Below are 25841 nucleotides of genomic sequence, written 5' to 3'. Positions count from 1 at the left end.
TGAAAAGAGTAAGGAAGCTGTTCCAGGCAGAGAGAGCAGCCTGTGTAATTAGAGATAATATTATTGGAGCATAAAGATGGAGAATAGTCCTAAAGCGCCAATACTTTGGCCACCTGATGGGAAGAGCCAATTCATTGGAAATGACCCTGATGCTGGGAAAGACTGAGGGCAGGAGCAGAAGGTGGGGCGACAAAGGATGAGATGGTTGGATGGTATCACTGACTCAATGGACATGAGTTTGAGCAAGCTCTGGGAGATAGTAAAGGGCGGGGAAGCCTGGTGTGCTGCAGTTCATGGGATCACAAAGGGTCAGACACCACTGAGTGACTGAACAAAATGATGCAGCAAAACAAAACACAAACAAACAAACAAAACCAGGGCCACCGGTGCATGTAACTCCTGTTTACTGCAGTACCTCCCACAGCCTGTCAGCAGACACCTCTAAACCACCAAAATACTCACTCGTTCATTTTCTTCTATATTCATCCATTCATTTATTCAAGAGACCATATAGAGTGCCCGTGATTTGCCAAATACTGGCTAAGAACTTGAACTAAAGCAATGAAAAAGACACAGTCCTTGCCTAGATTCAGTCACAAGTCACTGCAGGTAGAGAGCCACAGAAAGGGACAATTTCAATAGAGTATAAAGTGAGAGAGGCACACAGAATGCACTGGCAGATAAAGAATCACTTTCCAGGAGAAACTTCTTAAACTGAGTCTTAAAGAATGTGTAGGAGCAAGCAAGGGGTACAGTGAACAGGCAGAGGGTAGAAACGTGAGGAGTTACAGGAGGAGATGCAGATGGGGATGTGCAGGGAGCTGTAGATGGGGATATAACTGAAGTCAGGTCCAGAGAGTACCCAGAAACCTACTGAATCATCAGACACTTAGCAAGAGATAGACACTTGCCCACAAGAAGCATCCAAAAGCAAGCCTGTGACCTTCCCACCAAACTCCTCACACCTCCTTCTCCCTCACCCCGTGCACTCATACATCGCACTTCACAAAGTCCTGCTAGGTCTGCCTCCTGATCTCCCTCCAATGTGCCCACCCGTCTCCATCTCCTCCATCCTCATTCAAGGATTGTCTCTCACCTGCAGGACTTCATGAGCATCCCAATGGATCTCCCTATGGTCACCCTGGTGCTCTGCAGTCCATTCTCCACACTGTAGCCAGAAGGGCCTTTCTAATGCCAATCCGACACATCCTTCCACCTCCAGTCCCGATTACTGCTTCACTGCTCAACAGCCTTCATTGGCTTCCCATTTGATGTTGTTCAGTCACTAAGTTGTATCCAATTTTGGGACCCCATGGACTGCAGCACGCCAGCCTTCCCTGTCCTTCCCATCTCCCAGAGTTTGCTTAAACTCATGTCCATTGAGTTGATGATGCCATCCAACCATCTCATCCTCTGTTGTCCCCTTCTCCTCCTGCCCTCAATCTTTCCCAGCATCAGGGTCTTTTCAAAAGACCCTGATGAGTCAGTTGAGTCAGTTGTTTGCATCAGGTGGCCAAAGTATTGGAGTTTCAGCTTCAACATCAGTCCTTCCAATGAACACCCAGGACTGATCTCCTTTAGGATGGACTGGTTGGATCTCCTTGCAGTCCAAGGGACTCGCAACAGTATTCTCCAACACCACAATCCAAAAGCATCAGTTCTTCAGTCCTCAACTTTCTTTATGGTCCAACTCCCACATCCATACATGACTGCTGGAAAAACCATACAGATTGTTAGTGATCCACATTAGTTGTGCTTAAGGATTAAATACCAATAATGAGGCAAAAATACCATAGATGGCACAAGATCGCCATGATGGTCCTATGAATGGTGTCCACACCACACTGGAGAAGAGACCACAGAGTTCTAAATGCTTGCCACAGCCACCAAGATACCAGCCTGTCAAGAACAACACAAAGGATGCCGCTCTACTGATGGTCGTATTATTCTTACCACAACTCATGGATCAGGGACTAGGACTCAGGCCCAAAGGTGTTACATGTTGAAGTCCTAACCCCCAGGACCTCAGAATGTGACCTGATTTGACCCTAGGGTCATTCCAAAGGTAATTAGCTAAGATGAGATCATAATGAACCTAGGGTGGGCCCCTAATCCAAAATGACTGACGTCCTGAGAGAAAAGGGAAATTAGGAGAATTCCCTGGTGGCCCAGCAGTTGAGACTCCGTGCTTTCACTGTGAACCCAGTTCAATCCCTGGTCAGGGAACTAAGACCAGAAAAGTCGATGGGCATGGCCGAAAAGGGGGCGTGGATTTAGACATAGACACACATGCAGGGGGAATGCTGTGTAGACATGGAGATGGCCTACTTTAAGAGAGAGAATCCTGTAACAGATCCTTCCCAAGTGGCCTCAGAAAGAACCAGCCCCTGATTTTTGATCTAAGGTTTCAAGGCTGAGCTGACACCTTGATCCCGGATTTCCAACCTCCAGACTGCAAGGCAATGAATTTCTGCTTTTAAACCGCCTCAATTGTGGTCATTTTTTGTCCTACCAGCCCTGGTCATCCAAAGCAGAGGGCAAGATCACTAGACCCAGTAATGACCAGAGAGGTCATGATGGAGCAGATGTGATCAGGCTGGGCTCCAGAGGAAAGGGCAAAAGGTGCAGAAAAGCAGACCTTTCACTTTGGGAAGAAAGCAGTGGACAGGCTGGAAGGCATCTTACTCCCGCATGCAAGAGTCAGAGCTTCTCATGCTCCGAGAAGTCAGTCCTGAGCTGCCCAAACCTGGTTGAGGCTGGTCCACGTGTGTCTTAACGCCTACTCTCCCCAGCCTTGCAGTAACTCCACTGCAAGCTTTTTGTATTGATAAATTCATTGTCTTATTAGGTAGTGTCTTCTTTATATTTAGATTAATGACCACATAATGATCACCTGGGCTGATTTAGATGATGTCATTTTAAGAAATTATGGCTTAGATCCGTCTCCTCTCTCCCCTTTCCCTCTGCCCTGCCTGAATTATTCCTGCGGAAGAAGCCAATTAATAGTAGCTTGACTGCTGTAATGCAGCCTGCTGTACAATGTAGCGATGCCTAATGGAGTTTTAATTTCCCCGTGGTGAGTCAATATTTGCTTTAAGAAAGAAAAATGTCACCATAAACCACTGCCCCAAATGAATTTGGTAGCACAGAGGGTGAGAGAGGCTTCTTCTTTAGGTAAACAGTGATGGAGTCTGGATCTGGGGGTCCGGGGGGGTTCACTCTTCACAAATAGGATTGCTTATGGTTTTTCGTTCTCTCCTTCAGACAATGGCGGTTATTAAATACTTTGCTTTGCAAATGTAAATAACTGTCAGAGATTCACCCAGTTTAAAGAGTCTGAAACAAACTCATTATAATAGAGAAGAGGAACAATTTATTCCAGGGTATTAATAACTTGTGGGGCGCAGGGAGGGGAACAGAACATGAGATGTCCCCGTTTGAAGACGTTATGGGTGTTTTCTTATTTCCCCCCAGCTAGCGTTGCAGGTGGAAACCCAATCCTACTTTTTAAAAAATGGATTAGACTTTTCAGGATCACGCAAGGAAATGAAGTTCTGCGACTCCTCTCTCATAATAAGTCTGTCCAAAAATGATGGTGCTCATTCTGTTGAAAGACAGTTTCATTTCCTCCTCAAAATGGGCATGAAAAATTTGCCTTGCCAAATGAACGTTGTATACTGAACTTGTCAAATCCTTTCTCCTGACACAAATAAAAGATAACATTGGGTGGCAGCATGTAAAACAGCTCTGACAAGACAGCAAAGGGAGACAAAGAAATATGCATATTTTGATGCTCTCGGTTTTAGAAGCTGGGCTGGGGAGGGGTGGGGGGAGGCGGGTAGCGGCAGAATGACTGGCCAGCTTTGAATGCTTCAGGTAACAATTGAACAAGTCACTTTCATGTCGATGTTCAATGGTATAATGACCCTGTTTCCAATTAGCCAAAACATGACAAAATCCTAACTTTATAGCGGCACAAACTGCCAGGGAGAAGATGGACGGAGTGACAAGACTCCTCATCCACAGGTTCACGGGTGAACTGCATAGCTGTAATTACTAGTTCTAACGCAGTGGGAAAGTATTCCTGGTGTGTTTAAAAATAAATAAGGTAAATGATCACCCTTTCATTAGATCTGTACTCATATCATATAAGTGCCTTTTTTTCCTATTAAAATCGTTGATTGAAGGCCGTTAGCTGTTTATCAGCTCGAAGTTACATTTCTGCTCTCTTCGGGGCTGCCGCCCATTCAAAATCACACTTGGCGCCTAGTTAGTAACAAGAAAAGACTCCTAAAACTGCAATTGCAGGGGGAAAAAGAAAAACACATGAGCAAGAAACCCAGATTGCACCTTCACATCCCCAAAGGCATCACGCTTCTTTGTTCTGCTAAGAAAAATTAACCTCAATCTCAGCTCCGGGTCCCTAGATTGATTATCATAGTCATTTAAATACTGTAATCTCATTTTCAGCATTGGGATAAAGAAAGGGAGGGGGGATCCTGGGAGGGTGGAAGCAAGGCTGGAGAGAGAAAGAAGGAGGCGGGGAGGGGATGGGAAAACAGAATAAATTATCTGACAAAGGGAAGCTGGGGCCTTTCTGCTCACAGAGCCTATTTCGGATCCTTCCACTTGATTGGAAAAGTTGATGAAGTTTAAATGAAGCAGAATTAGAACCTCAGGCCGCTGAGTATTGACGGGGCAACACGAGAATGTGCAATTCAATAGCCCTGGGTTTCGGCAGAAGACAAGGGAAGGGCCTAAATGGCGTAATCTTCAATCGAATCGAACAGCCACTCGGACAAGGCAGGGTAATGAGTGAGGGCCAGCTCGGGCCTATTGGTTAAAGGAATTAATCCGCCCTGCCGCCCGCCCCAGCCGGGCTTTGATGCCCATTGTGTGGGACCCTGTCCCAGTCTATCTAAATGCTAACGAACCGTGGGGGTGAGCAGGGCTGTGCTTTTCTTTGCTGGCGCTAATCTGATGACAATTTGCTCTCTCTGATTAGGGGGGCGGGGAGGGGACGGCGGTGGGTGGGAGAGGAGGAGGGGAGGCCTGCCCGTTGAAAGGGGGGGCCATTCTGGTGAGCCCCACCCCCCACCCCCAGAGCTCCTGGCTCCCTGGCCCGCAGATGCACATGTTTAGAATAACATAAACTCCAGGCACCCGTGGGAAACCAAGTGTCCACGCTCCTGTTCTTTTTATGTCTTGTCTCTTCTTGAGACCATATGTGCGCACATGCGTGCTCAGTCGCGTCCGACTGTTGCGCGACCCTCACAGACTGTAGCCCACCAGCCTGCTCTGTCCATGGGATTTTCCTGGCAAGAATACTGGAGTGGGTTGCCATGCTGAAAGGGCAGGCTTTACCTTAAGCCACCCAGCATCGGTCCCTCCTTGCCTTCTTCCTATCACACCCCCTCCAGACTTTCCCTCCAAATACACCCAAGCTCGTGGCATCCAGCGTCTCACCCTGTCTGGTCATCTTCTACATCTAAAATGCTCAGCTTTCTCCTCTCAGTCCCCTGAGTCCCGCTTGGTCGTCCAGAAACTCCAACAGGCTTTTCTGGACCAATCCAGGCCACAGGGCCTCCTTTCAACTGTTTTGTCTGTCTCGTAGGTCTGAGTCACACTGGCCTTATAGGTTTCAGCCTTAGAAGTGCAGCAACTTCTAGGGAGCGTGTGTGTGTACGCACACACGCATCTGGTGTGGCAAACGTGCCCAAGTACACTATAAGCTCCTTGAGAACAGAAAACACACCTGTGGATGACATTGACCTTTTAGACAGGTGTAGGCATAGATGGGGGCTTCCCAGGTGGCACTAGAGGTAAAGAACCCGCCTGCCAATGCAGGAGATGCAAGAAAGGCGAGTTCAGTCCCTGGGTCGGGAAGATCTCCTGGAGGAGGGCATGGAAACCCGGTCCAGTATTCTTGTCTAGAGAATCCCATGGACAGAGGAGGCTGATGGGCTATGGTCCATAGGGCCACAAAGAGTTGGACATGACTGAAGCGACTTAGCACGCATGCACACACAGATGTAGATGGATTAGATTTTTCTCTCTCATAGATCGAGCTGAGATCATAGACTCAAAAGTCTGGCACTTAGCAGGTATTTAACAATGAGGGCTGTGGATGTCACCAAGTTCTTTTGATTAGTCCAGTGGCTGGAACCTCAGGCTACAGAGTCCCAGACCTCTCAAAGCCTGGCACCTCCACCCACGTGCTGGATGACTGTGGGCAACTTGTGAAACCGCTCTGAGACTCAACTTTCCCATCTGTAAAATGGGAACGATGGTAATCCCACATTTTTAGAATTGTGGCCAAGATTTTAGGGAGGTGATGCCTAAGAAGAACCAGCAGAGAGTGCCTGGTACACAGTGGGCTCCACGAAGTACAACTGCTGTCAGCTGCCTCAGGAGAGCATCAGCTGGCCAAACGGGTCACCAGCCAGGAACTTTCTGGAAACCCAGACTCCAGGCCTCCACCTCCACACAAACTCCCTCTCCAGGAGAAGTCAGGCCTGCGAGCATCCTGCCAGGCCATCCTGGGTGGATCTGCCGCCAGAGGACCACACTACTGCTCGAAGGAAAGATGGAGGTTTCGGAAACACCAGACACTTTCCTTTTAGAAGGGGAGTTTCTGAAAGACTCGCTTAAACCTCCAGATTTATGCCCACTGGGTGCCTACAAAGACAGCAAAGTCTTAAGTGACAGTTTATAAAGGTTTTGGAGGCAGACATGAAACCCGGCATTCAGTCCTAAGGGATCCCTCAGAATCGCCCCAACAGGCTCCCTCAAATGATGTGGGGAAAATTCAGAGCATGACAGACTAGGGGGCTTTTTTAACTTGCAAAAAGTAAACAAATCACAGGCATTAACCCTAAACCATCGTGTTGCTCATCCCACCCACGGTGCTCCAAACATGCAGCCTGGTAGGGTCCCAGGCTGCAATGACCACGTCTGTCCCAGCAGAGAAGGGCTTGTGATGATTCCTCCAGTCCACCCGCAGCATCCTGCAGCCAGGCATGGGTCCCTCTGTCCCCAGTAGCACTGGGGGCGGGCGTGGGGGGAGGCTGGCATTTAGACCTACCGTTGATGTCTGGATTTTTCTCTCACCCTCTGTTCTCAGTCTTGTTTATCCTACTTGCTTTGGCCCCTGCAGCTCTCAGATCCAACCGGGAGCCCCACTTTATCTGGCCTCACTCCTCACCCAGCCTCCTCTCAGCTTTTGCTTCCCTGAAACTTCCTGAGTTCCAAGTTTCTCCTTGCCCTGGAGGCATGAAACCACTTATTTTGTCTGAAACAGTCTCCACCGACCACCCACCCAAACACAAACACATACACACTCCGGCCAGCACCCAGTAACTGACCACTCCACTCATTCCAGGAGGTTGGGATGAGATGTCACATCCCTGGGCTTGGACTTTAGCCTCCTGACACTGCAACCACCTCCACGATGCTTGTCCCTAGGGAAGAGGGAGTTGCCCTGTTGTCTGCCTTCATCAGGGGCTTCCCAGGTGGCGCTAGTGGTACAGAAGCTTGCCAAGTGCAGGAGACCTAAGAGATGAGGGTTCCGTCCCTGGGTCGGGAAGATCCCCTGGAGGAGGGCATGGCAACCCACTCCAGTATTCTTGCCTGGAGAATCCCATGGACAGAGAAGCTTGGTGGGCTACAGTCCATAGGGTCACAAAGAGTCAGACATGACTGAAGCGACTTAGCACACATGCACACACTGTCTTCACCAGGGCTTTGTGCTGCCTCCAAACAGGAACTCAGGCTCTCCTGTCCACAGAGGTCACTCCAGGCCCAGCATGCTGCCTGGCACCCAACAGCCCCTTGATAAACATTTTGCAAAGTGTCGAATGAGCAAATGAAAGGTAGGCTCCAGATGGTTCTCAGGGAGAAAGCCATGCAGGTGTGCAGAAACCAAGGCTTCAGGACATTCCAGGGACTTGCCCAAGGTTTCTGAGTCAACAAGAGTGTGCAGGAAACTAAGAGCTCATGACTAGTTCTGGGGCCTGGAGTGTCTGGTCCAGAGGAAGTGTGTAGCACTGAATGAATGGATGGATGGATAGATGGATGGATGGATGATGAGTGGATGGATGGGTGGATGGGTGGAAGGATGGATGGATGGATGAATGGATGGATGGGTGGATGGATGGATAGATGGGTGGATGGGTGGATGGATGGATGACTGGGTGGATGGGTGGATGGAGGATGGGTGGATGGGTGGATAGATGGGTGGATGGGTGGATGGGTGGATGGATGGATGACTGGGTGGATGGGTGGATGGAGGATGGGTAGATGGGTGGATGGGTGGATGGGTGGATGGATGGATGGGTGGATGGATGATGGAAGGATGGGTAGATGGATGGATGGATGGATGGATGGGTGGATGGATGGATGGATGGATGGGTGGATGGGTAGATGGATGGATGGATGGGTAGATGGATGGATGGGTGGATGGATGGATGGGTGGATGGATGGATGGGTGGATGGGTAGATGGATGGATGGATGGGTGGATGGATGGATGGGTGGATGGATGGATGGATGACACATAACCTGAGGAGGAACTGAGGATGCTCAAGTCTGACAATTCAGTGCATTTTTCCCCCTTCCCCCTCCCCATGAACATGCCATCCTTTTTTCCCAGAAAGTTTCTCTCAGTCCAAAGTTGATTCACCCTGAAACGAATGAAGCTTCGTCTTCAGGGCCCTTCTTTGCACGTGGCACCTTCCAGGGCCTTGGATCTCATTTCCAACATCATTTTTAGTTTTATACTATTTCTTTTTCAATTTTTAATTTTTTTTTTTTTTTGGCCTCACCATGCAAGTTGCAGGATCTTAGTTCTCAGACCACAGACTGAAACTGGATCCCTGCCGTGAAAGCACTGAGCCCTAACCACTGCACCACCAGGGAAGTCCCTGTACCCTTTTACTTAAAAAGAGATCCCCGAATTGCATAAGCTGCAGGCCACACAATCCCTACCTTTCTCTAACTCTGCCCCCATCTTATCTCTCCTGGCTCATCTTGGTGTCAAGATTCAGCTCAAGTCATCCGGCCTAGAAGACCTTCCCTCACACCCCTCCATCCAGGCACAGCTGCCCTCAGGCGCTAAACACAAATCCATCCAGACAGACAGCCATCACCGAGTGCTTGCTCAGTCACTCAGTCATGTCCAATTCTTTGCGACCCCGTGGACTGTAGCCCACCAGGCTCTTCTGTCCATGGAATTCTCCAAACAAGAATGCTGGAGTGGGTTGCCATTTCTTCCTCCAGGGGATCTTCCCAAGCCAGGGATCGAACCTGCATCTCCTGCAATGGTAGGCAGATTCTTTACCACTGAGCCACCTGGGAAGCCCAGCCAGGCTTTGCTGTTTATTTTAATGCCTGTTTCTCTCTATGAGATTGTAAGCTCTGTGACAGCAAGGCCCATAACCAGATTGGTTTATACCCCTCCCCCGACCCCGTATCCTTGGTGCTTAGCTCTGTGTCTGCTACACAAGCAGTTAATTCTGTTAATTCAAGCAGTGAGTTAAGGCTGCACCTTCTCTTGTCCATTTCAGACCCTTGCTCGGGCCAGCTCCTCCCCAGGTGCCCTCTCCTCTCCTGTCCAGTCACTGGTATCCAACCCACCCCACAGCCCCAGCCCAGGTGCACAGGCTCTCTGAGCTGCCCTGGGTGCTCCAATACTGCTCTACTTTCACCCTCAGATACACCTCTCAGCGCCCCTCCTTCCGCCTCTAATGACTTAGGAGTCGTTTTAATGCACCGAGTCTAGTTCTCCCTGACCGGACCATAAACTCCTTAGAAACGAAGTCTTAAACCTCTCCTGTTTCCACTTGTGCCTTGTGCATTATAGGTGTGCAATAAATATTTGCTCATTGACAGATGGGTTCACTGACAGCTTCAAACACACACGAAGACAAATGTTTTAAAGTCAGTGTCTCTGTTCTTAAAGATCTGTGGGAGACCACGGGGATACAGGAATGCAGCTCTTAAACGGGACCATTAAGACAGCATTTTAGGCAGCAATATGGCCAAACTGACTAGAGTCCAGCAAGACTGACCCAAAAAGCTGCCAGCAAATTTTCCAACTCCCTTAACTGCAACTCTCCGGCCATAAGATTGCCCCTTTTCGTGACTTTTGGGGTGCCCGCATCTTTGTGAGCGGTTGCGGCCTCTGAGCTTTGGCTAGCTAGCTGGGGCTTTTTCTCTGATGTGGCGAGAGAGCTTGGACGTTGTGCCATTGGTTCCAAAGGGCCAGCCACCTGGCAGTGATGTGGCCTCTCACGAATGTTTTACCTCGAAATCAAAGCGCTTCTGATTCTCCACTTTCATTCCTCTGGACAAACACAAAAGGTTTTGATCCACACAAAGAAATTCATCTTGTTCGCTTCTGGCTTCATTGGCCTCCCCACCACCCTCCACCCACTCCCCGCCAATATGTATTGTTTGGTTCATATAAAAGATCAAAAAAATCCCTTTTCTTGGCTCATTATGTGTTTTCTACAATGCTCTTGGTTAGCTGTTCTCCCCCCGCGTGCCCTTCATGTTGACCTTTCTGCTCACTGACCCACGTCAGTCAGTTTCTTGACCAAACCCTGATGGGCCTTTAAACTGTTGGGTGGAAAAATACAGCTGTTTTCTTTATAAAGCACGTTGACCTGCTCGCCTGAAATGTTGTGGTTAGCGGCACAACAAGAGTGTATGGGCTGGGCTGCAGCTCCGGTCCACCAGGAGTTTAATTTCTGATTAACCAAATCAATTCCATTTTAAATCTTAAATGAGTCCATGCTGAGAAAAACGCAACCAACACAAGCCCGTGGCAGGCGACGCGCCAGGGAGACAGAGCCTGTGCGCGGCGGCCAGTGGCCGCTAGACAAACCAGCCCCATGCTAACCAGTTTAGCTGATGAATTACCGGGCCACACTCTGCGGATGGCTGGAGATGATTTTTTTTTTTTTTTCACTCCAACGTGGGTGAGGCTGGAGATAGACAAGCCCTGACGGAAACCAGCAAGCAAATGGAACGTGTAACGAAGGGAAAGGAGATGGAGCCAAAGAAGGGGATTTGAGAGACTTCCCTGGTGGTCCAGTGGCTGGGATGTTGCCTTCCAATGCAGGGGGTGTAGGTTCAATCCTTGGTCAGAGAGCTAAGATCCCACATGCCTCATGGCCAAGAAACCAAAGCATAAAACAGAAACCACATTGTAATAAATTCTGTAAAGACTTTTAAAATGGTCCAAATTTTCAAAAAAAAAATCTTTAAATTAAAAAAAAAAAAAAGCAAGGGATTTTAAATGGCCATAAACGGTCCAAGGGTCCGGGAGCTAAGATCTCGCAAGATGTGCAACACGGCCAATAAATAAAAGTTTTTCAAAATTAAAAGAAATTAAATGGCCATAACAATGAATGGAGTTGGGGGACAGAAGCAATTAAACTAAAGCATTGCATTTCTATCTTCTTTGTGTTCAATTTTCAAGAGACCCTGGACCACAGATGAACTAATAATGAATCCTCCACATGTTGATGTTTTCTGGTTCAGGGTTTTAGAGAAACCCTGCCTCAGCACTATTGGTACTTGGGGAGATGATTTCTTTCTTAGGGTGGTGGGGGCGGGCGTCCTGTGCATTGTTGGAGGGCACCCCTGCTCCTAGCCACTAGCAGCGCCCTTTCCAGTTCTGATAACCAAAAGCATTCTTCTGACATGGCTGAATGTTCTTTAGGGAGCCAGGCTGCCCCTCGAGGTTGAGAACCACTGGTCTGCTTCTAGAGTGCCATAATCTCTTCTGTAAGATAGTGTCTCGTTCAAATCTGTCTTCCTTACATCCTTGAGAAGTAAACAAGGTAAGTATTGGCACTCATACTTTCAGTTCAGTTCAGTCGCTCAGTCGTGTCCAACTCTGCGACCCCATGAATCGCAGCACGCCAGGCCTCCCTGTCCATCACCAACTCCCGGAGTTCACTCAGACTCACATCCATCAAGTCAGGGATGCCATCCAGCCATCTCATCCTCTGTCGTCCCCTTCTCCTCCTGCCCCCAATCCCTCCCAGCATCAGAGTCTTTTCCAATGAGTCAACTCTTCATATGATGTGGCCAAAGTACTGGAGTTTCAGCTTCAGCATCATTCCCTCCAAAGAAATCCCAGGGCTGATCTCCTTCAGAATGGACTGGTTGGATCTCCTTGCAGTCCAAGGGACTCTCAAGAGTCTTCTCCAACTCATACTTTACAAATGAGGAAACAGGCTTAGACATTAAGCCATTTGCCCAAGAACCCTCAAGAGAGTTAGAAGTAGGATTGTCTTCACCCTTAGCCAGGGCGCACCCATCTGTTCCAGGATACATGGCTTTAGGATATATCCGGTGGGGTGGGCAAAGGTATTTTCCAAAAAAGAGCACAAAGGGGGAAAAGAGTAAGCCCCTGAGTGGATCTGTTTCATGATACATTCATAAGTTCAGACTGAGGACATTTACTGAAGGTCGATTAATGAGAATAAGGTTGTTTTGAGGAACTTAAGTGTTGGAAGCAGGATGAAGGAAAATAACCAAAGTGCCCCCTTATTCAGTGCCCTCCTGAGCCTGGCACAGCCGTGTCATCTCATTTGTCATTGTTCAGTCACTAAATTATGTCCAGCTCTTTGCAACCCCATGAACTGCAGCATGCCAGGCTTCCCTATCTTTCACTATCTCCCAGAGTTTGTCCAAACTCACGTCCACTGAGCCGACCATGCCATCCTACCATCATCCCCTTCTCCTCCTGCCCTCAGTCTTTCCCAGCATCAGGGTCTTTTCTAATGAGTCATCTCATCGAATCCTCATGACTCCCCCATGGCTGATGCTAACTCTAACGGCCCATTTTACAGAGAGGAAACTGAGGCTCAAAGCTAAGTAACCTCACACGTGGCACAGCAAGAAAGTGGCTGAGACAGAACCCACCCTGGGATCTGCCTGGCTCTAGCCTGCCATCCCCACACCGCCTTCCTCTCCAGTGCGGCGGCTGCAGTTTTATACCTGCCTGAGCAGCCAACTTACAGCTGTATGTCTTGCGATCATATGAAAACACAAGCTGTAGCCTGGAATTGTTTTCACAGTCCTTGTTCACACAAATTCTGGTGTTTGAAAGGAGTCAAGTGGCAATTTCATCTAGAGTTGAATTGTTACCAACAGTCAACAAATGCTCGCATCTTTTTTTTCTTTACAAATATTTAATACAAGTCAGGCAAGAAGCACACAACACTCACAATATCTGCTAAAACCCGCCAAAATGCAGTACGATTGTGACTGTGCCTTGGCTTGTTTTTGCCCAGCCAGCCAGAGGGTCCTGGAGTGACGGCCCAGCAGAGGAACCCAGGGTTTCACAGAGCCGGGCCCCCAGGGCCGGACGATGGCTCTGCACACTGGCCTCCAGGAACGGAATCGCCCAGCCTCAAAAGCCCATCAAGGTCTGAGCTTGCTTCCAACCCCCTCAGTCTGTGACTCGTTCACTGCAGGGTCAGCACAAACACAAGACCAACTCAAATCATACCTAACAAGTTAGGGTCTCCATATAGAACACGTTTAATTGAGTTGCCTTCCCATTATACTTTTTAAACAGTTAAAGGTGCGTTTTGGGGGTTTTTATAAGGTGCATTTTCTTAACAAGTGGTTTGAGTGAGACACTTTATGAGAACGCATGCTGCTAGAAACAGATGACTGACTTGAGAACCACTGCAATAGGAAATAGGGGCTTGAAATTTCCACAGGGCCAGTCCTAAATCGAGAAAACTCTGTCTTTCAAATACAGGAAAAATGGCCTAAATTCTATGAATGAGCAGCACTTGAGCCTGGAAGGTTCTGGAAGGTGCTGGAAACGACTGCTGACTTGTCCATACAGGACTCAGAATTCTTCCTAGAGGAACAGCCTTACTGCCTGTGATCTGAGACTTTAGAAAGGGGCTGGGTTCATCCTGGGGAACCCAAATTCCTGAGTTTTGAGAGCCAAAGGCTCCTTCTTCTTCAGGACAAAGAGGAAGGCAGGTCTCAAGCAGAGCTGCCTCCGCCCTAACCTGCGCCCCCTACCATGATGATAAAAAGCCTGAGAGGGAGCAAGTCTGCTTTCTGAAACAGCTACAGCCCCTGCTCGCTCACCCTGATCACCAAAGGATGTGCCTGGGTGCCAGGAAGCCAGAAGTTCTGATTTAAAAGAAAAGGGGGAGAAAAAAAGGAGGAAGAGAAAAGAAAAAAAGGACCGAGAGAGAAAGAGTTCCAGGGATGAATGAGCCCACAGCTTTCCCTGGAAAAATAAAAGCTTCCCACCAGCTGGCTGAGACTGTCATTAGGGTGGTGGTGGAATTTCAGCCCCCTTCCTCATGCTGTATTTTCCCCAGTTACTCTGTAAATTGAATGTAAAAGCATCTGAACAATCAGAGGCACATCGTCTTCAGTGCAGAAGCGGAATGTAACACTGTCACGCTTTACTCGATCATGAAAAAGACCCTGACCCGCACTGGGGTGTTCCCCCGACTGTGGGTCTGCCAATCTCTTTGCATCTGTCTCTACCTACGCGTTGATGTTCACCAGCATCAACACTTATTAGAGATGTTACGTTCCTAGTGTGGTTGCCTAATTTCGTCAAGCATCCAGTTTGAACGCACTGGCTCTAAATAAATGCTTCCTCGTGATGACGATGACTACGATCCCAGCGCTGGTGCCAAGGCTGAGGAACTAGACCTCAGTTGGGGTTGGGGTGGAAATCTGTGAACACTCAGGATCTGAGGAGGGTGGAATCAAACAGCCCTGGAAGGCTTGGTTTCTCCTAGTCTCCACCCCCACCCCAGGACCAGAATCTACCTTTTCGCCCTTCAAGGTCCAGTTTCGGGACTTTTCCTCTATAAAGCCTCTCGTGTCCTGCTCAGCGTTTCCTCCTCCCAAATCTGAGCCCTCCCAGGTAGTGCAGAAACTTGAAACTTACAAAGGGTGACCTATGACATTGCCTGTCTTATTATTATCTGTGTATGTGTGTGTGTGTGCATGCACACACACAATAGTAACACACACACACACAAATATACCTGTGTTACACACGTATATACACATATACCAAGCAAACCAAACAGATCTCACCTGCCTCTCCAGAGCAACAGAAGATTCAAGGCTGTCAGCGAAGCAAACCAGTCTCTCGCCATAATTGTATTGACAGGATATCAGCTGAGTTCGGCTGGCAGGAAGGGTGTATACACATATATACACATACACATACACATATATACAATACACACACACATATATATGCCATACATATGAAATACACATATATATGTGGACAGAGGTGCCTGGCGAGCCACAAATGGAATGCATGGGGTTGCAAGAGAGTTGGATGTGACTCAGTGACTAAACAGCAACAAAAATAATTACATAAATATATATATTCCATCTCTGTAGCTGAATAATTAACTCCTTGCAGGCAAAAGCTGAGCTCTGAATTTGCCTCTATGCCCTCAACAGAGCTTAGCATGGTGCTGAGTACTTCATAAACATTTAGTAAATATTTCTTGACTCTGAACAAATCCCAAGAAATTAGTAGAGTTCACTCTGAAAGGCATGTTGTGTGAAACAATAATGGAATCAGACTCATTGGTGAACATCTTTTGACTACCTGCTGTATAGATACATAACCAATCCGGGTCATCACTCATTAGCTAATCATGTATTGTGGCCAAAAAGAGCACGGGACTGGAGGCTAGGTGATGTAAGTCTCACCCCACTTTGGTGAGCAGGTCAGGGTAGCACCTTGGGCAAGTCTCTTCCCTCCTCTGAGCCTTAAGATCCTCAAAAAAAAAAAAAAAAAAAGAATTGGACTAGATGGCTGTAAGCCTCCTTCCAGCCCCCAAATGATGTGATTCTGTAACTCTATCTTACAAACGCATGCACTTCTTATTTGTGACATAAACCCCCACAGAAAAACAAAGTTGGTGATAAATTATGAAAAAATCGGGTGCCGTGATCATTTGCACTCTCTAAGGATGCTCAATTCAATAAATTCCACCCCTGTACCTCGCCTGCCTCTCCAGGGCGACAGAAGATTCAAGGCTGTCAGCGAAGCAAACCAAACAGTCTCTCCCCATAATTGTATTGACAGGCTATCAGCTGAGTTCGGCTGGCAGGAAGGGTGAACCCTGACAGGTTCTGTGAAGGAGCCTTGAAGGCTATTGGAGCAGGATCCTATGTTGAGTCACAGAGTTCTGGCGGAATGAGAATCGAGCAGGGAGAAGCTGGCTTCTTTCTCTGTTTAATTTTATTCTTCCCAGAGAATCACATTTGAAGGAAAACTGGCTCACGTCACTTTATACAATAGAATAGGAGCCCTTTCTAGTGGAAAATATTTACTTCTTCTTGGGGGCCACATGAAAACACGGGGTTGATTCAACCAGCCCCACTCAGTAGCCGGTTGGCTTGGTTTTAAATGAGGCAAACAGTTGCTGAGCATTTGCTGATAAAATATCTGCTTGGATGTCTGAGGTTTTCACTTTTCACTTGGTTACGGTGGCATCTTGCAGACACATTCTTGAATAACTGATATGTGTACGTCCCGGTAAATTCCATGGGTGTGAAACAGCGCTGTTGTGTTTGTTCAAGGCAGTGTGTCTGCATTTTAAATGAAAAAAAGCCCTGATCCTATTCACTGGAGAAAACAATCTGAGCAACAACACCCCCAGTTTCGGGGGAGTAAATGACTATAGCTATGGTGTTACATTCTCCCAATATAGATAACAGCCTTCAGGTTCAGAGTGAGACAAAACCCAAATATATCTCAGTTCCAATCATCCTCCTGCAGACACCCCGGGCAGAGGGCACTCCCGCCTCTGCTGCACACAATGAGAAAGCGCACAGAAAGGAGGGTCTGAAAATCTGGGTTCGTGAAACTGACATGCCACAGTGAAGAAATCCACAAGCCATGCCTCAACAGAAAGTTCAGCAATATATTATTTTTGAAAAGATTTTTTTTTTAAAGGCTCCACCATCTTGGACACTTTCAATCTTCTCCTTTCCTTGAGAGCTGAAACCCTCCCTCCCCAAGTTTTTTCATAATTTAAATTTTCTTTAAAATAGAGGAAGCTGTTTGGAGTTTGAAGTGGTGAGAGGAGAGCTGCCCTGGGAGCCAGTGAACGTTGCTTCTACCCTGAGTCCCGCCAGAACCTGGCACAAAGAGCCTGCCACACAGCCCCAGCATGCCCAGGGCAGGAGAGGTCTGGAGAAGGCAACAGTCAAGGCTGCGCCTCGGGCTCGGCGTTTCTGCAACTCTGACTTAGGTCAGGTTTTGGTAGAAAATCCGGCAGCAGAGGTCAGTATTGAAATGTGGACATAATCTTAACTGCTACTGAAAGTACCTTCAGTTCAGTTCAGTAGCTCAGTCGTGTCCAACTCTGCGACTCCATGGACTGCAGCACGCGAGGCCTCCCTGTCCATAACCAACTCCCGGAGTTTACTCATACTCATGTCCGTCGAGTCGGTGATGCCATTCAGCCATCTCACCCTCTGTCGGTACCTTAGGGCCCATAAAAAACTGGAGGGAGCATATACGAAACGAGCTGCCAGTCCAGGTTCGATGCACAATACTGGATGCTTGGGGCTGGTGCACTGGGACGACCCAGTGGGATGGTACGGGGAGGGAGGAGGGTGGCGGGTTCAGGATGGGGAACACATGTATACCGGTGGCGGATTCATGTTGATATATGGCAAAACCAATACAATATTGTAAAGTTAAAAAAATAAAGTAAAATATAAAATTTTTTTAAAAATGACGTTTAAAAAAAAAAAAACTGGAGGGAGGAAAGAAAGAAATCCAGCTGCCCCAATGAAACAAGCTGGGCACAGTCACCAGGACGCCCCCTGCCGCTCGAGCCCCGTCCCTGCTGGCTCTGTGTCTCAGGCCCTGAAGACAGAACCCCCACCCGTAGGCCAGTGACTCCTGTACATTTTCCAACCCAAAGTTCAGGTTCAGGAAATAGGACTGAATGTCTGGAAGCTGTGCAGCTAGCGCCATCCAGAGGCCAAATGCTGTCCTTCTTGATACGCAGTACAAGCAAAAGGGAAAAGGCACAGGAATTTTTACCCGTAGACGTATATTATACATGTTTGTTGCTGTTGTTTAGTTGCTAAGCTGTGTCCGACTTTTTGCAATCCCATGGACTGTAGCCTGCCAGGCTCCTCTGTCCATGGGATGTCCCAGGCAAGAATGCTTCCTTCGTTCCTAGGGAGGGAACCTTTGTCTCCTGCTTGGCAGGTGGATTCTTTGTCACTGAGCCACCTGGGAAGCTCATTATATACATACACATGTATGTACGACACAATATACATACACATGTATATTGTACATACATACATGTGTGCACACATATGCAAAACATACGTGTATAATATGTATGTGTGTGCATGCTAAGTCATTTCAGTCGTGTCCGACTCTTTGTGACCCTGTGGACTGTAGCCTGCCAGTCTCTTCTGCCCATGAAATTCTCCAGGCAAGAATACTGGAGTAGACTGCCATGCCCTCCTCCAGGGGATCTTCCCAATCCAGGGACTGAACCTGTGTTTCCTGCATCTACCTGCATTGGCAGGCAGACTCTTTAGCAAGTGCCACCTGTATATCTACACATCTACCTATAATGTATATGTGTCTCTATGTATATATGGTAGCTTGGGACGGGTATCACACACTATTCATTCGCCATGGAGAATAACTCCATTATGTTGTCTGTCCATTTTGTACTGAAGTAGGAAGGTGTTGGCCCATCAGTAACTGCTTGAGTAAAAGCAATGATCAGAGGCAGGGATGTTGATGTCCTCTTGATCCCAGAATGTCTGATCTTGATCCCATCTGTGGGAGGCACCTGTCCTCTGAGAATGGCTATTCTCACCTAGAAACAGGTGAAGAACTTTGCTCCACTTTGGGTGGCCAAAGAAGGGGAGCATATTAGATAGAAGAGTGCCCAGTGAAACAAGCCAGCTTCTCCCAGCTGCTGGCCCAGGAACATAAAAATAGTTTGAAAAAGGCAAGAGGAGAAAGTCAAGGTTTTCAAAGGAGCCAATTAACTCAGCTCATCTTACTAGGATGTTAAGATAGCCTAGGTTCCCTGTACCAAAAACAAACAAACAAACAACAACCAAAACCTCTGAGCTCTGAGCAGCTCCTGGCGTTCAGATAAATAATTGCTACTGAATCCACCGTTATCACCTGCGCCTTCCACCTCCCGCGTCTGGGGAGCTGCGCGCATTTTTAAAGGCACACTGCCCTCCAGTGACGCAAGGTAAAATTGCATGACCTGCTTTCCTAGCGCCAAACTTCAACTTGACTTTCCTGGCGCCCTCATCCCGGGAAGGCGCTTGGATGCCACGGCGTTGGGTTATCACTAGCCTGGAAACGTGACTAACGCGAGCGGGCTTGCGATCAAAGGGGAGGCGAACTCTTTGGAAACTGTGCCTCCCTCTCGCCGGTGCCTGTGGGCCCCCTATGGCAGAGAGTTCTGCGGTTTTTGGTGGTGGGTGTGGTGACGATGCGTCGGGTCGTAATTTTGCATAAGAGTATGACCGGGTGGAAATTAACACGGAAGTTAAACTTTCAGGATAGATACAGAACCCTCGTACATAACAGCAGCCCGGGCGTGCAGAAGAATTGAGGGAGGCGGCCTGCACCCTGGGAGGGCTGGCAGGTGATAAGGACAACCAGTCCGTCACCCCTTGGGTTCATTCCGGGCGAATACATATGCAAATAGCAGCCGCCAACGTGGAGGGCTTACCGCGCGCGTGTCGGCGGTCCCGCAGGGATTACCTTATGCGATCTGCCCGATCACTCCCTTGAAAGAGTTCCATTCTCGACCCACTTTGAGGATGAGGAAACTAAGGCTCAGCGAGACTACGCGGCCTGCCACTGACCGCACCAAGGCCGGGGGACGTGGAGGGGGGAAGGGTCCAGGTCTGTCTGGACCAGAGCTGGAGCTTCCAACGCCGCGCTCGGGCGGGAGGGGTGGGACCCGGGCAGAACAGGTAGAAACCCGCGGCCCCGCGGATGCCCAGTGAGGGGACGAGCGCAAAGGGGCCAGTGGGTGTGGGGCGGGCCTCACCTTGACGATGAGAGGGTTCTGAAACATGGAATCCCGCACGACCCCCAGCCTCTCGTTCTCCATGCCCGGCCGGATGTCGGCCACGGTCAGGGGCCGCCGCGGGGGTGGGCAGATCTGGCTAACCGTGCGGCGGACCGGCGGCTTCTTCTTCTTCCATCGCGTGAGGTCCTGGCAGGAGTTCCTAGCCTCTGGCATCCTAGGGGGTCGCCGGGAGTCCGCCTGCAGGCTGGATTCAGCGCGCTTCCCAGCTTGGGGGCGGGCAGCCGCAGAGCTCAGAGCGGGTGAGCCCCCTGTCCCGGGACGCACCACCTGGACCCCGGGGTAGGCTAGGACTCCGGGCTCCATCCGGAGGGAGGCGTTCCCACCTCGCACTCCCCCGCCTCCTTGCGAGGAGAGCTAAGACCCACATAAACCTCTCTGTAGGTTTATGAGAGCGTCTTCTGGGAGCCTCGCTGTGGATTTGAAAAGGGGAGAAAATCATGACCACCCCTTAAGGAAAAATGGAACCGCCCGTCTCCGTGGCGACGGGACGCCAACGGCGCTGGAACAGAACAGGTCGATTGACTTACAGGAAACTTACTGGCGGCCACCTAATTGGACCTGTTTCGGAGTTTTCTTACTCGAGGAAAACTCAGGAATCACCACAGGGCTACGAATCTAGCTGAAGTCTACACAGATTTTTAAAAGCGACGGATTTCTAGAGGACCATTTACACCTGATTTCCAAGATAAAACACCCCTCCCCTCTCCACCCCTTCCCATTTTCCCCAGCGCCCCTCCCCCGTCTCCATCCCACCCCCCCGCGCCGTTCCCTTGCCACACACACACACACACACACACACACACACACACACACACACACACACAGGGCAGGCTGCTATGCGTTTCAGGATGAAATAGAAATTGGCATTCTAGGACTGATGTTACTGCTAATCTCAGATTAGTCGTATTCTTGAGTCCTCTGTTTTCTTCTGTGAAGTGGGTAGTGAGGAAAGTCTAGAGTTGAATGAAATCAATGGTACTCAACTTTGCGCAACAGAACAAAGAGAAGTTGAAAAATACAGACTCACTGAATCAGAATATCTGGAAATGGGATCTAGGAATCTGCATTTTAATACTCCTTCCCCTTTGGATTTTTTCTTTTTTTTTTAAGTTCGAAGCTACAGAAACTTTGAAAGAAGAGTGCAATGAAAGTCTGTGTAGACTTCACCTAGATTCATTCAGTCCAGTCCAGTCGCTCAGTCATGCCCGATTCTTTGCGACCCCATGGACTGCAGTGCTCCAGGCTTCCCTGTCCATCATCAGCTTCCAGGGCTTGCTCAGACTCGTGTCCTTTGAGTCGGCGATGCCATACAACCATCTTGTCCTCTGTCGTCCCTTTCTCCTCCTGCCTTCAATCTTGCCCAGCATCAGGGTCTTTTCCAGTGAATCCAAAGTACTGGAGCTTCAGCTTCAGCATCAGTCCTTCCAATGAATATTCAGCACTGATTTCCTTTGGGATTGACTGGTTAGATCTCCTTGCAGTCCAAGGGACTCTCAAGAGTCTTCTCCAACACCACAGTTCAAAAGCATCGATTCTTTGGCACTCAGCTGTCTTTATGGTCCAACTCTCACATCCATACGTGACTACTGGAAAAACCATAGCTTTGACTAGATGGACCTTTGTCGGCAAAGTAATGCCTCTACATTTTAATATGCTGTCTAGGTTAGTCATAGCTTTTCTTCCAAGGAGCAAGTGTCTTCTAATTTCATGGCTGCAGTCACCATCTGCAAGGCCTAGATTCACTGGTCCTTAGTATTTGCCCTATTTACTTTCACACACACATACTGCCGAATCATTTTGAAAATATCTGCAGACAGTATCGTGCATTTGTGCTAAGTCGCTCAGTTGTGGCCAATTCTTTGAGACCCAATGGACTGTAGCCCACCAGGCTCCTCTGTCCATGGGGCAAGAATACTGGAGCAGGTTGCCATGCCTTCCTCCAGGGAGACAGTATCATATTTGACCTTAAATACATGTATTTGCCAAGAATAAGGACATTTTCTTATAGAATGCTATTATGTCTATGGATTTTAATGTGATACAGTGGTAGCTCAGAGGGTAAAGAATCTGACTGCAATGCCGGAGACTTGTGTTCCATCCCTGGGTCAGGAAGATCCCCTGGAGAAGGGAATAGCAACCCACTCCAGTATTCATGCCCACCCATGGCTAGCCCATGGGGTTGAAAACAGTCGGACGTGAGTGAGCGACTAACACACTCTGCAGTCCATGTGCAAAGCTGGGAATCTGCACTTTAAGAGCTGCCCTAGTAACCGCTGCACTGTTTTGGGAACCACTAGCCTGGATGTTTGGTCTGCCTTCTAGTTTCAGCCTTCTGTGGGGTCATTCACTCATCATGATCACCTTCATTAAATGTGCAAATGTCTACAAGGCTCTGGGTAAGGGGTTCACCACAGAGTTAGTTGCACAGACAACAAACCTGCACTCAGGCCAGTCACACCAACAGTGGACAACACCAGCATTGCATCTCAAGAGCAAAAGCCAGAATTCCAACTGCTCATCCGAGGCCTGGAGCAGCCTTTGAGTGGTGACATGTGATGGAGGAGCCTGGAGGGCTGCAGCCCATGGGGTCGAGAAGAGTCAGATATGACTGAACGACTTCACTTTCACTTTTCACTTTTCACTTTCATGCATTGGAGAAGGAAATGGCAACCCACTCCAGTGTTCTTGCCTGGAGACTCCCAGGGACGGGGGAGCCTGGTGGGCTGCCGTCTATGGGGTCGCACAGAGTTGGACACGACTGAAGCAACTTAGCATAGCATATGTATGTATGATGCAGGCTTATGGTTTCTCTAGTCTACTTTGCTTTCAGGTTTTCACATATATGTACATTATGCACTTAAAAAAATATTTATTTGGCTGTGCCAGGTCTTAGTCATGGCACTGGAGTCTTTAGTTACAGCACGTGGAATCTTTAGGTGCTGGCATGTGAACTCTTAGTTGCGGCATGTGAGATCTAGTTCCCTGACTAAGGAGGGAACCAGAGCCCCCTGCACTGGAAGTGCAGTGTTTCAGCAACTGGACCACAAAGGAAGTCCCTCTTGTTCATTTTTTAATCAAAGCTGCTCGGCAACTCACACACAGAGAAGGTCAAATGGTACAGCAAGGGGTAGGCTCCTGGAGTAATGGAAAGTTCACAGGTTTTAATCCTAGCTGGGGGCAATGTAAGTCCGCTGGGACAAGTTACATGATTGCCGGAAGAAATATCAATAACCTCAGATATGCAGATGACACCACCCTTATGGCAAAAACTGAAGAGGAACTAAAAAGCCTCTTGATGAAAGTGAAAGAGGAGAGTGAAAAAGTTGGCTTAAAGCTCAACATTCAGAAAACTGAGATCATGGCATCTGGTCCCATCACTTCATGGGAAATAGATGGGGAAACAGTGGAAAAGTGTCAGACTTTGTTTTTTGGGGCTCCAAAATCACTGCAGATGGTGACAGGGAGGCCTGGCGTGCTGCAGTTCATGGGGTCGCAAAGAGTCGGACACGACTGAGCGACTGAACTGAACTGAACTAGCTTTCTCAGGCCCAAGGTAAGGCTGATATCACCTAATAAAGATTCCTACAGCAGCGGGTTGTTATAGGATTCAATGAGGAGTCTCGTCGCTCGTGTGATTATGTTCACTGTGCAATAAGGCTAAAAAGTTTGCGTGGCATGCATTCTGTCTTTGACTTGATGACCTGCTTAAAACTTTACTTTTAATCATAAACTATGTTTCTTCGGAACACAGTGGAAATCAAAGAATCGGAATAGATATTCGAGGCTTCTTCTAGCTCTAACTTTAACGGAAGTTCAACGTGCATCAGACCCTGCACCAGTTCACCCCTGCCAACCCCTGAGGTCACCTCCCACCTCTCCCCTGTCTTTCACGGTGCTCCCACTGCCCTGGCCTTCTTTCAGTTCCTCCAGCAACCAAGTTCAGGGCCTCCGGATCTGTTCCCAGCCTGGAACACTCTACCATCTTGATTTTTGTTCATCTTTTTCGTTTCAAACTCAACTGTCACTCATCAGTCTTCTAACCTAGCACTCACTGACCCCAGTCGTTCTCCATCACATTGCCCTGTTTTATTTTCCTTGGAGGGTAATCTGAAATTATTTTGGTTGATCTGCTTGTTCTCTGTCTTCCTCGGGTAATCCTCACCTTCTCGTTCACTCCTGGACTGTAGATCAATTCAGTTCAGTCGTTCAGTCGATTCCGACTCTTTGCGACCCCATAAATTGCAGCACGCCCAGGCCTCCCTGTCCATCACCAACTCCCGGAGTTCACTCAGACTCACATCCATCGAGTCAGTGATGCCATCCAGCCATCTCATTGAAAGGTTGTTGTTGAATCACGCGAATACACTGGGATTCTCGGCCCCCGGAGAAGAAGAATTCAATCCGGGGCCAGAGATGAGGCTTGATCGCTCAGAGCTTTTGTGTAATAAAGTTTTATTAAAGTATAAAGGAGATAGAGAAAGCTTCTGACATAGGCATCAGAAGGGGGCAGAAAGAGTACCCCCCCTGCTAGTCTTCAATTGGATGTTATATAGTCACTAGCAGTCTGTTAATGAAAGAAAGGAATGTCTTAAAATTCAGAATGGCACCAAATGGTTTATCCTGGGCCATAAAATGATTAACTTGAATCTTAAAGAAGGGCAGACCACCATACAAATAGTTTCATTTACATAGATTAGGGGAACAATATCTGAGTATAACATACTGGTTTGTCAAGTAGGTTTTGGGCCAAGAGGCGGAACCGACTTGGAGACAGAGTTTGGGGTAAAGGTGTAGTACATTAGCATAGCTTAAGACAAACATTTCCATAAGAAAAAGGCATTGGTTATCTCTAGGCTCAAGAATAGCTAACTTCAGGCGAAACCAGGTGTCATTATGACAACACAGTATTTTAAGAGAAACCTCTCTTTAAATTTGTATAGAGAAGGAAAAAAATATTGTTAGTTTGTTTCCTCCTGCCGTTTAAGAGAGATAAAAATGTCTGACACTTGCAGGCTATTTTCTCCATTTGGAGACCCCTCTCTCCTTGGGGACCCCTAGATTTCCTATCAATCTGCCTAGGAAATGACTCTCTCACCATCCTCTGTCATCCCCTTCTTCTCCTGCCCCCAATCCCTCCCAGCATCAGAGTGTTTTCCAATGAGTCAGCTCTTCGCATGAGGTGGCCAAAGTACTGGAGTTTCAGCTTTAGCATCATTCCTTCCAAAGAACACCCAGGGCTGATCTCCTTCAGAATGGACTGGCTGGATCTCCTTGCAGTCCAAGGGACTCTCAAGAGTCTTCTCCAACATCACAGTTCAGTGTAGATGGACCTCAGCAAAATAACCGTTGAATACATGGCAGTGTAGGCATGAACCAGCAAGTCGACGGAAGAGCTCTGTCGTCCCACTTTCTCCCCTGCCCTGTGCGTGCATGCTAAGTCACCTCAGTTGTGTCCGACTCTGTGAGACCCTATGGACCGTATCCCGCCAGGCTCTTCTGTCCATGGCAATTTTCCAGGCAAGAATACTGGTGGGTGGCCATGCCTTCCTCCAGGGGATCTTCCCCACCCAGGGATCGAACCCTTGTCTCTAGAGTCTCTCACATCTCCTGCCTTGGCCGGCAGGTTCTTAACCATGAGCGCCACCTGGGAAGCCCCTCCCCTGACGCACCCAACTCCCAAAGATCGCGGTAGTAAACAAAACCTG

The 25841-nt window shown here is 48.4% G+C and overlaps 1 protein-coding gene across 2 annotated transcripts in view; it reads right to left on the bottom strand.

Moving 5' to 3' along the window:
* The window catches only part of CFAP77 (cilia and flagella associated protein 77), a 150469-nt gene extending 130122 nt beyond the window's left edge, over window positions 1–20347 (bottom strand). For both annotated transcript variants that reach the window (XM_055541484.1, XM_055541485.1), the window contains exon 1: window positions 20095–20347. In XM_055541484.1, the coding sequence (XP_055397459.1) occupies window positions 20095–20289 (195 nt within the window). In that variant the 5' untranslated portion in view covers window positions 20290–20347. The remainder of the gene's footprint in view (window positions 1–20094) is intronic.
* Window positions 20348–25841: the final 5494 nt, after the last annotated feature.

The sequence above is a fragment of the Bubalus kerabau genome, chromosome 11 (assembly GCF_029407905.1).
Source record: "Bubalus kerabau isolate K-KA32 ecotype Philippines breed swamp buffalo chromosome 11, PCC_UOA_SB_1v2, whole genome shotgun sequence".
Taxonomy (NCBI): domain Eukaryota; kingdom Metazoa; phylum Chordata; class Mammalia; order Artiodactyla; family Bovidae; genus Bubalus; species Bubalus kerabau.
This window is presented reverse-complemented; position numbering and strand designations above follow the sequence as displayed.